The sequence below is a fragment of the Empidonax traillii genome, unplaced genomic scaffold (assembly GCF_003031625.1).
Source record: "Empidonax traillii isolate 1590-97213 ecotype Southwest subspecies unplaced genomic scaffold, ASM303162v1 scaffold667:size605846, whole genome shotgun sequence".
Lineage (NCBI taxonomy): Eukaryota > Metazoa > Chordata > Aves > Passeriformes > Tyrannidae > Empidonax > Empidonax traillii.
The window spans coordinates 263,615-276,009 of record NW_020955860.1 but is presented as its reverse complement, the minus strand read 5'-3'; the positions used below and the strand labels follow the sequence as shown (position 1 = coordinate 276,009).

The 12,395-nt window shown below is 38.9% G+C and overlaps 1 protein-coding gene across 1 annotated transcript in view; it reads right to left on the bottom strand.

Moving 5' to 3' along the window:
- ATP6V1H (ATPase H+ transporting V1 subunit H) overlaps positions 1-12,395 on the bottom strand; it is a 47,510-nt gene that overhangs the window by 6,877 nt on the left and 28,238 nt on the right. The window contains 3 exon segments of the mRNA XM_027899448.1: positions 4,664-4,777; positions 9,811-9,912; positions 12,161-12,286. Of these exon segments, the coding sequence (XP_027755249.1) occupies positions 4,664-4,777; positions 9,811-9,912; positions 12,161-12,286 (342 nt within the window).

Below are 12,395 nucleotides of genomic sequence, written 5' to 3'. Positions count from 1 at the left end.
CAAGCTCGAGAAATACTAAACTGTGTTTTTGCAACGTGTAGAGATCTTATGGCAGAAAACATGATCACAGTGTGAACACCAGAGAGGATATGCACAATAAAAACCACACCTCCACTTCCCAAACCATACTTGATCATGCTCAAGTGATATATCCTAACTCCCACTGTTTAGGGTCCACCAACACACTCATACTCTCCATGTAGGTAATCAATGCATTGGAGAGCACTTTATTCTAAAAGTCTGCCTGTTGAAAGGAAGTTTATAGCTCAGGAACCTGAGAGATGAGGCATCACACCTGAGCCCAGAGGTAAGACATGGATCCCTCCCTGACAACAGCTCACTACTACAGCATAAGCAGAAAGATGGGGCAGTCCAGCCCACTAGTTTACTCAATGGGAGCAACTGCCAAGCAATGTGCCAGCTCCCGCATTACCCTGAACCAGCCAGGGGAAAAACAGACAAGTTTGCAATCAGATCCACTATGGTTTCAGTAGCACTTGTATGAATACTGAAGAACATTTGAGCTACAGAGGTTAAGCCACTGCATTTTATTTTACATTTGCATGAACAAAGATCACATGTGATCTACCTCTGCATGTCAGCTAGACTGGATACTGCAACCATTCTCTTCTATTTATGACCTCTGGTCCCCAGCTCCCAGCAACACTGGTGTTAACAGAGCAAGAAAAAAGTAATATGGTGCTCTAACTACAGGAGCAGGAGACATGAGCAAACTTTCCTGGGCCTAACCTGCCTAGAAGATAAGTAAGTTGTGGAAACTAATGCACTATGTTTTAGGTGACCAGTAAGGTTACAAATAAAATACACATTAAATGCAGGGTATCTAGATTTCACCTAGATCTAATTTTAGTGAAATAATAGAAGCTTGGAATTAACCCCTGTAAAATGAAACCAAGAGACTCTAGGTTCACAAATCTGAAAGATAAAAGATTATTTCCACTGCTTAACTTCAGGCACTGAAGTTGCTCTGCACTGCTCTGAAAACCTGCTTCTCTCTGTTGTTCATTGAAGGAATTTGAAGGTGCTTTAAGTCACAACAACCCAACCCTGAAATTCAGTAAAATGTTGTGCCTTGAAGCACATGAAAGGCTCCTGCTTCATCTGTAGCGATTAACACACTGTGTTTCTTTAAACTGATACATGTAAGTGCTGTTAGAACTTAATGATTTGATTCCTTTAAACTTTGCATCATTAAGAACACTGCTCCAAGAAGGACTACCTTCCCAAAACAAGTTCCTAATACTAAAAATGACAAGTTGGGTATTGCCTCCGAACACCGGCAAAGACAGGGAATAAGGAGACGATGTTTCTCTTATATAGTTAAAGCCCAGATTGAACAGGATGCACAAAAAACTTTGGACTATTGTTGCCAGGCCAAACTCTCCCACTTGCCAATAACAGGTTTTTACCATCAGCACGGGGTGCCATGACTAATAACAGTTCAAATCAGAGTGGAACTCAGGATTAATTACCATGTATAGGCATTAAGTGATGCCAAAAAGATAATTTCGCTCCCTGCTGCATCAAGCGCATGATGACTTTATGTGCAAATGTAACTGGAATATTTCACCTGAATTTATCTCATCTGATAAGCTGACAGCAGTTACCGCTTTTGCCAAAACAGTTTCACCATTTAACAGAATGCCTGACAGTCTGATTTCTCACCATTTATCCCTGACTTAAAAGCCCCTAAGGGAAAGACAGTTGAGCAGCCCATAATGAACTACTCAAATTACTTAAGCGCTCGCTGTCTCTAAGTTGAGTTATTAGCAGTCTAATGATACAGCTACATCTTAAGCAGAATGCTACTTCAGCTGCCCCATGACACTCCTCCAATTCAGGTACCAGAAGTCTTCCTTACTCTGGTTCTTCAGGCACAGCACTTGCACCAAGCCTCATCCTAGCAGAGCAAACCCGTATTTTCGCATTCTTATCTCAGTTAGCCTCCAGATCTAGGAAATGCCTGACTACCTCTGTCATGCATGTGTCACAGACAGTGACACAGAGTTGTTCCATGCCTATTAAACTCAAGGAAACAAGACAATTGCTTTGAGTGAAATAACTGGAGTTACAGAATATCTGGAAGCAAGAGGAAAAATGTTTATTGTTTCTCCAGCTCTGAAGAGCAAGGTAAGCAAAACCTTGAAGCTGCTGAGTAATCCAACTTATGATGTAGCAAAGGTAATTAAGTAGGCACTTAAACTACCCTGAGCTGCATTCAGGGGACTTAGCTTCTTTGGGGAGAAGGGACAGCAATGAAACAGAGGAGCTCCTGACACCCATCAAAAGGCAGATCTATATAAAGACAGATCCAGCTTCCCACATATGAACAGTGTGTCATTTCCTTAACTGAAACTATCTGATGTTCATGGCAGGGGGAGCACTACTCTGGCCAATATGAGCCAAGGCCAATGTGTCTCAGAAGCTTGCTCCAATAAAAATTGAACAGGAAAATACTCCCTACAGAGATGACCATACGGATCTGAAAATGGCACTAACTTACACAGATCCTTTTACTGACACCTCTGAAGATCTGAAACTAGATATATCAGCCATCTCCCTCTCTCAGTCTCAAGCCTAAAGGTTCAAAAACTGCAAAAAGCAGGCACAGAACTGCTCATACCATTAGAAAAACAACACTAATCTAGAGGATCGTATATGATGTTTGTAAAAACATCATATATGAAGTATTCTCAAGTTGAAAGTGAGAAAGAACCAGGTTAGGCATTCAGGAAAAGTTTTACTACCGGTGAGGTTTATGCTGGAGAAAGACCAGAGTTTCATATATTTATTACCAGATTTCTAAGACATCAGAACACACCTGCCCCTACTGCAGAAAGCAAATTAACAAAGTAACTTAGCCTCCCATGCCATAATCTCTATTTAGTTACAACTGGTTTATAACACTGTTTCAAATATACGAGAATAGCATAGTGAGAAATGTATCAAACTGAGAAGCAGGGCGGAGTGGAATATACAATCATGACCAAAAATTAGGTTGCACATAACCATGCATTTAGTCTCCATGTCCACACACTCAGAAATTCCACATTATTTACTAAAGCACTTCTTACACGTGGAGAATATTAACTCTGGATTTTTCACAGCAGGATATTTAAACATGTTTCCCTGATATGCGAGAGGGAGAGAGAAGGACAAAATGAATATAACATACGTGAGAATTAAAACCCATATTCTTCAGAAGGAGAGGGAGAAAACTAGCTTGGTTTTACCTCAGATACACTGCAGGGAGAGATGACAGGAGTTTTTTGTCAGCCTTGCCAGCCTGTCAGAGCAAGTAGGCGACTTAAACTGCCAGAAGGCGCTCAGCAGAGCTTGTTCCCCTACCGCTTGCACACATTAGCATCATCACTGCTCAGCCTTTTAAAAAGATCACATTGTCTCAGAAGTGAGAAAACTGAAAGAAGTTAGAGATACTTCCAAGCACTAAGCTTTTCAGAAATAAAAGGTTGTTAAAGTTCAAAATTAAATTAGTTGTTTGTATCCCAACATCTATGTTCCAATGTACCCAGATATACTGTTGCATTTCATCTTCCTTTCAGGAAATACCAAATTGAAAATATGAGCTCTGGTGTAATCATAATTAATAATCAGATTAAGAACTCCTAATTAGTATTTTTAACTCTCCATGCTTTATGCTTAGCATACCTAATTAGTTTGGCAAGTTATACAAAGTTGTTACATGAAGTCTTTCATAACTTCACCCCTTCAGTGCTTCCCTATAAAGATCCTGTGCTTTGCTAGAAAGGCAGCATCACCCACCAGCAAGTTCTGAGGCAGAACATGCCAAGACTTCGGGGTTATTAGAGAACCAGTTAAAAAACAATGAAAGAAAAACCTCACTTCAAACACTGTTCTCAGTGACTGATGGAAGAGTTACCAACATGAGATTTTCAGCTTCATCTAACCAACCAGCCTATAAATGTCTGCTACTCCAGGAGTACAAAAAAGTTGTATTTGCAACTCTTATAATGGTAACAGAAAAATAACAGTGTAGAATGGGAGAAAGGACTAGAGCAAAGAACAACAAGGCGAAGGCATGGTCAGGTATGCACTTGGTAAAGCAACTACCAATTAAATACTTGAATAAGTGCAAGGCTAAATTACAGCTTGTTTTGAATATTAAGCAGTTCAAATAAAATCATTATAGAATATTCTGAGTTGAAAGGGAATCACAAGGATCATCGAGTCCAGCTCCTGGCCCTGCACAAGACTGGCCTAAGAATTGCACCATGTGCCTGAGAGCATTGTCAAGAAGCTCTTGAACTCTGTCAGGCTTGGTGCTGTGACCACTTCCCTGGGGAGCCTGCTTCAGTGCCTAACCATCCTTTGGGTGAAAAAACTTTTCCTAATATCCAACCTTAGTTAAAAGACATTGTTCAAATGAATTACTCATTTGACATTCAACCATGTAAGGTGAAGCTACTCAGTTCAACTGCTTCCAAAATACACAGAAAAGCTAAGTTCTTACAATCAAGATCATATTGCTCTATTGTTTAGAAATTGCCATCTTTCCACATAAAAATGCTATTCCCTCCTTAAAGAAACCTGCTGTCTTGAATCCTCTCTCCACACCCAAGATTTCTCACTGTTAGTTACATGTTAAATCATCTTCACTTACCAATTGTGAACCATCAGCTTCTGCACAGCCAGTAGTGCATTATAACGAACTTGTTGGTCTTCGTGATGCATGTGGTTCATTACCAGCTGCTTACCACCAAGCTGTTCAATCACTCTAAAAGAAAAGAGGGGAGCAGTTTTTTTGACATTACTTTGAATTCTGAGTAGTTATCCTATCCAACCACTTCATGCTCAAGGCATTAAGAGGTTAAGTTACATGTAATATTTATTTTATTAAAAATACTTATTATCTAATATACACATCTTATTTGACATGTTACAGATGCAGATTATCTCCTACTACTGTTTCTTCTTTTTAATTTTTTTTTAAAGTATTCACAGCAACAGAAAGTGTTTGTACTGGACTCCTGTTTGCTTCCCACTACCTACTTCCATAAACTTTAAAATAAATAATCAAGGAAAGAACCCTTTTCAGAGAGGGTTATTTACTTTATCCAGCTCAATATCAGCTTGAAAGGGTTGGCAGGGTACACCATTATCAATTATTAGGTAGGAGGTAGTGCTTCCCTCTCCTCCACAAATGGATGATAACCAGGTCACTCCATTTTTTGTAAGAACAAAACCCAAACCTAGCCCAGCACAGAAAAATCGTTGTAATCACACCAACACCTATTAAATCACCCACCTTGTACATACAGTACTTTTTGATATTCAAACTGTACTTGAGCCACAGTTACTCCTGCACAAGAGGCAGAACCAGCTGCTAAGGTACCATTTCCAGAAAAATTATGTTTCAGCTTCATCTTTCACTATGAACTTTACCACCATAGTCAGCCATAGCTTTTTCATAGCTTTATTAAATCCCCCACAAAATATCCATGAAACTTTGTGTCACATTCATGAACATATCATTTATTGATAAAAAAATAGATGGCAACACACTTAAAATCTAAAAAGTATCACCATCCAGATGACTCTACATGTGGCACTGAAGTTCGGAGAGAATTTGCAAGAAATATTTAAGTTGATAACTCACTGACTTCCATAAGGTTTTCTACATGACTTCTCTCACACATCACTCATTATTTAAACATACTATCCTGTGAATAGGCTATCTCTTGCATTAGTCTTATCCTGATGCTGCCCTGCCATTTTAAGCTTGCATGAGGTACCTGAGTTTAGCACTGCTCTTTCCATGGCCAAATGAACGTACTGATGCTGCACAACATTGTATTTTTGTAAACTGCAGAATGGGTATGAAGACACAGCACGGAGATGAAAAAAAAAATATCCAATTTCATTTTATAACTCAGTCAAATCCATCCTTAAGATCATAGGAAATATTATTTCCCAACAATATTAAAACATTTAAGTATGTTTCATAAAGCAGGAATGCATTCAGAAAAGTGCAATTGTTTTAAGCTGGAGAATCTTTGCCAAGAATTCAAGGAGTTATTACTAATGTAACATTCAAAAAACCTTTATGCCTGCCTTTAGGCTGCGTCACATTTTTACTGAGTTAAATATAAAACCACCTCACACAAAGACAAGACTATGAAACGCAAACAGGAATTTTTCTTTATTATAGGACTGACTTAAACCACGGGATTTTCAGGAATTGAAAGCATTTAAAAAAGGCATTAAACTCAAAAGCTTCCTTATGCTAGGAGAACGCAAGAACCAAAATGGAAAGTTAAAAGCCTATAATCACAAATGCTAATAGGCTCTTTCAGATGACAATACATCACTGAAATTATGGCTGACAATATGAAGAGTCGAAGAACAGCATTATCATTCTTGAATAATGCCACTTACTGGTACAAATCTCTTCCCAGCCATCGCTTTTTGACCCAAAGGTCTAAACTGTGAGGAAGGTTCACAGTGAACCCTATTCCTTCAAGTTCCAAACGTTCCCAAAACACTACCTTTAATTCTGTTTCCCCTCCTCTCAACTTCTGCTTACTTTACAGCACTAAAGAGAGCCCAGAGGAACAGTTACTGTATGTGCATCATCTTCTGCAGGGACTGTTCCCTGTAATACCAGGGCACTAAGCCAAAACAGCAGCATTTCAAAATAGGGTCTGGATGCTGAAGATCCAGATTTTAACATGACCCATTTAAATGGAGAAAGAGGGAAATGGAAGGTAAAGACAAATGAGAACAAGTTAAGACTGCTATAGTAGAAAACAAATATAAAATCCACAGTACATATCTAAAAGCAGATCAAGGTGAAAAAGGGAATGCAAGTTGTTTCTGAATTGTGAGCTAAGGAAGGGAATGGTTCTAGTTCTCCATCTGTTGTACATGTAAAACACACAGCACATGTGCATGGCATTCAAGAGACTGAAAGTGCTGACAGTACATAGCAATAACCTTTGGGCCACACAGAAGCTGTGCTGAAGGCCTGCATTTATTTTCAGTGACAGGAAACACCAGTGCCACACTTTATCTCTGCTGTTCCGTTGTCAGCAAATGCATCTTGGTGAGCCTAATTAGAAGCCCATAGTGCTATTGTTTCGACAACTTGGTCCAAAATGTGTAAATTTAAAGGCAACTTAAGGTTATTTAAGCTGACAGCACTGGAGAACAACTGAACAAAAATGCAGTGTTTAGTTTAACAAATATTTTCTTCTGCCAGACAAAGGGAAAAGTTAGCCAGAACTGTAACTCAAGGTCTCTGCTCTGTGCAGCAGGCAAAGTCAAGAAGTTTTAGGTTCCAATTCTTATCTGCAACCTTCAAAGGCTAAAGGATGATCCATTAAGAATTGATGATAAACACTTAAAGGAAACAAAAGTATAAGACATCTGAATTCTTCTACTCTTCTAAACCAAGGAACAGTATCCACTCTCAAAGTGAGTCATGCAATGAGAGTGTGAAATACCATCCAAGCGTGGGAACAGTAAATGACTATATATCGAAAAACATCATGGTAAGAAATGGACTATTATGCTGGAACTGACACATGATCCTTAGGTATTTTAAGCTTTTAGTTAGTTCCAAAATTGCTGAAGTCATACTTGGTAAGAATATGCCAGATTACAAACAAAACTCTTTAAAAGAAAGAGATTGAGGCATTTTAGTTTGTTCATTGGAACAGAAAGCTAAATAACCCAAGTCTGTAAGCAGAAAGCAGCTAAAGTATTAGAATTTGAGAGAGAATGTGGGTTAGAGTAGTATCTAGGACTTATTTGCTGATGCTGACCTTATTTGCTTACTTGCTGAGCTTATTTGACCTCCTTTGAAGGTCAGTGCACTTCTGAATAGGTTTAACAGCCCGGGAGCCAAACAGAGCTGTAGTCCCAACAGCAATACAGACAGAGAGATACAGGTCCTGTTTATCCACTCTTCTGACTTCATAGCTTTGGTCCAGCAACTGCAGGGCCATTCTAGCCAAAACATTATGGCACATTCAGGTAGATGCACGCAAGCTGTTTTAAAGATTATGGCAAACGCATGACAAAATGGTTTCAAAGAGTCGCTCAAAGCAAGAGCAGCCAGTATTAGTCAGTCCTTCGGCTTTGTCACTTGCAGGCAGTACTGGGAGTTTCCACCTTATTAGAGGATATCTTGTCTCTCCTCCAAATACCAGTTGTCATCAATCTCTACTGGAAGGGTAAGGAGCTAATTAGCAAATACACAGCACTGCTCAGTATAAGTGGTGCCCAACAAACACCTCTGACCTTTCTTAGTGGCCTAGAAAACATTTAATTTCTTCCAATAATCTAAAAATATCTTCAGTTGAAGTTGCTCACAAGACTGCAAGAGCTGTAAGTCTATTTCTAGAGTGAACAAATCTTTCTAGCATACATATGGCATGAAGTTTTAGTGTGCTGTCTGTGATTCTACTACTGTCAAGACAGCAGTCTGCACCAGAAGCGTCCATGAAATTCCCAGCAAGGCTAGAAGGCCTTTCTCATCCTCCCTATTGTGCTGGTTTTAGCTGAGGTAGTTAATTTTCTTCTTTGTACTAAAAACAGTGCTTCATTATTCCTGAGCAGCTCTTGCACTGCATCAAGGCCTTTTCTGTTCCTCACCCCAGCACACCAGCAAGGTAGCTGGGGGTGCACAAGGAGCTGGGAAGGGGCACAGGCAGGACAGCTGACCCCAGTTGACCAATGGAATATTCCATACCATATGGCATCCCACTCAGCACATAAAGCTGGGGGAAGAAGAAGGAAGGGGGGGAGCATTTAAAGTGATGGTGTTTGTCCTTCCAAGTACCCATTAAGTTTGATAGATCCTAGCTTTCCTCAGGATGGTTGAACACATGCTGGCCCACGGGAAGCAGTGAATTAAAGCTTTGTTTTCCTTTACTGATTAAACTGTCTTTATCTCAACCCACAAGTTTTCTCACTTTTACTCTTCTGTTTCTCTCCCCCATCCTGCTGTGGAAAGTGAGCAAGTGGCTTTATGGGCCTGAGTATATGAGCTGGGGTTAAACAAGACACCCATTAAATCCTAGGCAGAAACCAGAAACAGACCACTTCTTTGCTACAAGGATTCAATCACATGTCCTTCTGTGTGACTGATGAGACAGATTCCTGCAAAAACCAAAGGCTCCCTTCTGCTTCAGTAGTCTATACCTCAGAGGGGCCATCATAGAGCAAACATCTTTGCTCACAGGTCTTTAAAACTAAACAAAGCAGAATTTCAATAGGAATTCAGGTTTACAATAAACATTTTCACCAAAATGTGTATTTGTGCAGTTAAAAGAAAACACGCTAAAATAGAAGAGTGACAACTGAATCTGTGCTAACATCATGGAAATTACATTAGCAATTGTTTGTAAAAAAATTTTCTCAGTAGTCTTAAGTCACAAAACAGTCTTAATCATTGTTGGAATAGTCCATCCCTACTGTAAGTAGAGGGCAAAAGTTATATGTTGATCAAATTCTTGGTAGTTCTTCCAATTTCTTCTGGTGTCTATCTTCTGCTTAGTCTAAACAATATATTCAGTACTTCTTTAAACACTGATTCCTTTCATTGTTAAGAGACACTGAAATATATTAAGTCAAAGATTCAGTTTGCATTTTCTAGTCTGATCTAGTTTTGTGCTTTCTCACCTTCCCAGTGTATTAAACTCAAGCATAACCTGAAATCCCTTTGGAGAATATTTTAATATAAATAAGCAAAACAAGCCACAGGCAAAGTACACACTGCAGTTAGTCTAGAATAATTTTTCTTACCGTTTTCCCCTGGGATAGTGTCGTACATATTCTCCCACATCATGAGCAGCTACAGCCAGCACTTGTGGATCATCAGAAACCTCCAGAAGTTTTGTCAGGATTCTAGGAAAGGATTTGAAACAATCAAGTCCTGGGTTTTGGCTTGGTTTTTATTTTTTGTTCTGGGTTTTCTTTGTTGTTGTTTTATTTTTAAAAGCATTGATAACTTAAAAAAACAAAGCCCATAACCATAAAAACGTTTTATAAGTTACCCAAACAGCAAAGCTAGAATAGAACTTTTCCTCCACATGCAGCTGCACTTAAAGCAACTGAGATCCTGCCTTTATTAATAGCATTATTAAAAGCATTCACTAGAGTCAGTTTAGTGAGCCACATCCACAGTTACCTACAACCAAGGTTTACAAAATCTCCCTTTTTTTTATACATTGGCTTCAAGACCAGTAGTTCTGAGTTCAAGATAAACTGAACTAAAAAGCAGTTCTGTCCTAACTCAAAGACTGAGAAGACGAAAGCTATACATTTGTCTATGACTCCAGTGCCATATATTTGCTATTTTCTTAGAATGCACAGAAATACAGAACTGTAAGAAGTAGAAAACAGCTTCTCAGCTCTTAATATTGTCTGCATTTTTGAATTAAGTAATTAAATCACCTTTAGTGGAAAACAGCTACCAGTAACACTGTCCTCCAGCCAGTAATGAGGAGGGGGAAAAAATGATACAGATTATGAAGGTTAGGCACTAATAAACTGAAAAGGTTAAACACACAGATCACTGGAAAATTAGATTACTCTATGCTTAGTGAGATGAGAAACGTGTTCTAATCACAGAAAGTTAGTAGCAAGTTGAAATAGGTGAGTTAAAGAACATTCTGGTAAAATTAAATTACAGCAGCCACTGCCTCCCTAGAGGTCAGAAAGTGACAGATGAAGCACTTTTTAAATGAAAAAAACCTCCTAACTTGGGCAAAAAGTAGAAGCAAAAACTTGATCCACAGCACTAATCAGAAGACAGTAAAGATCCATACAACGTTGCTGAACAAAATACAAGTCTGGCATCAAAGTAGGCAATAATGGTGGAAGGTATGAAAAAAATAAGTTTGACAGTAGCGTAAATCTTTTAGATTTAGAAAACTAATATGCACACAGATAAGGGAAAATAGAATTACGTGGCCTAAAGCAAATAACTATTGCCTGTCAAACTCCTTACAATGCAAAAGAGAAGTTCTGAGGCACAAGCATCTCCCCATCACATTGTGGGGGAGAGTGGGTGGGTTTTTTGTGGGTTTTGTAGTTGTGGTGGTGGTTTGGTGGGTTTTTTGGGCAATGTTAAACTATCTTCATAGCAGCACAAGCCCAAAAAATTTACCTAACAGTCCAAGAACTAGGACAGATGAATACAGAAAACCATTGCCATCACTACAGGAAATATTAAGCCTCAACATTAACCTCATGCTGCAGTTGTCACCATCTAAAATTTTCAAGTCCATAATTTGACATATTTAGCAATATGCCTGCAGGGAGGAATTTATCAGACTTGTTCCAGTGAGGTGTAAGGGCAGACTGAAAGCACATAAAGCTCAGGATCAGCTTGCTCTTGCCAGGCCTTTGAACATCTCACATGCTCTGCTCAACCTCCTGATTTCTGTTAGGACTGGCACTTAGCAAACCCTGAACTGAAAGAACACCACACATTTCAGTTAATGATAGTGCAGTTAAACAACTAAGAGCTCTTACAAGGTACTTAAGGCCTAGATATCTTTTCAGTACATGATTTCATACGTCCTTAAATCAGTCCTTGACTACAAAAGAAAATATGAGCTTCCACTTCGCTTCCTCTAACAACCTATGCACTCCAAACACAGTTCCAAGACAAAATAGACAGACTGGAATGTAATGCAGCAAGTCAGATTTTCCATGGAACAGCACTACAACTTTCAGCCCCCAAATATTCAAGGCAGTAGTTCATTACTCGGACCAACATCACCACACAACCCAGAACTAAAACTAAGGTACATTAAAAACATTTTTATTTACATCACTTAGCATAGCTGTCTTTCCAAGGAAAGCATGAAAAGAATCAATGGCACAAATCTGCATGCAAGTTAATCTAGAGGTATTTCCTCTATCATTGCTACACTTTGACCAGTAAAAGCAAATAAATAATTCTGCTTTTGAAGAAAAAGAACCATACATGAGTAAGGACCATATACTCTAAAATATGTACGATGTTCTGACTTGCGTTCATTCTATACATTATTTAATCTTGAAGTGTAAAACCTGTATCAGATACAGGTTCAGTTAAACACAAAAAATATTACAGAATTATGTGATTCAAGACTTGAAAACTTACTTGAGTAGTTCATAATTCTTCTCATTTAGTCTTACAGCATTCTCCCGCCAAAACTTCTCAGACTTGTGCACAGGACTCCACTCCAGTCTTCCTGACTTGAGCTCAGAACTGTACTCATCAAAGGAGCTGCAACACAAGATGTAAATGATATATTGGCTAAGCTTCTGTGAACAGTCTGAATCACATGCCCAAGCCTGTCCCTAACAAAGCTGGAGCACAAATTGCTATGACACAT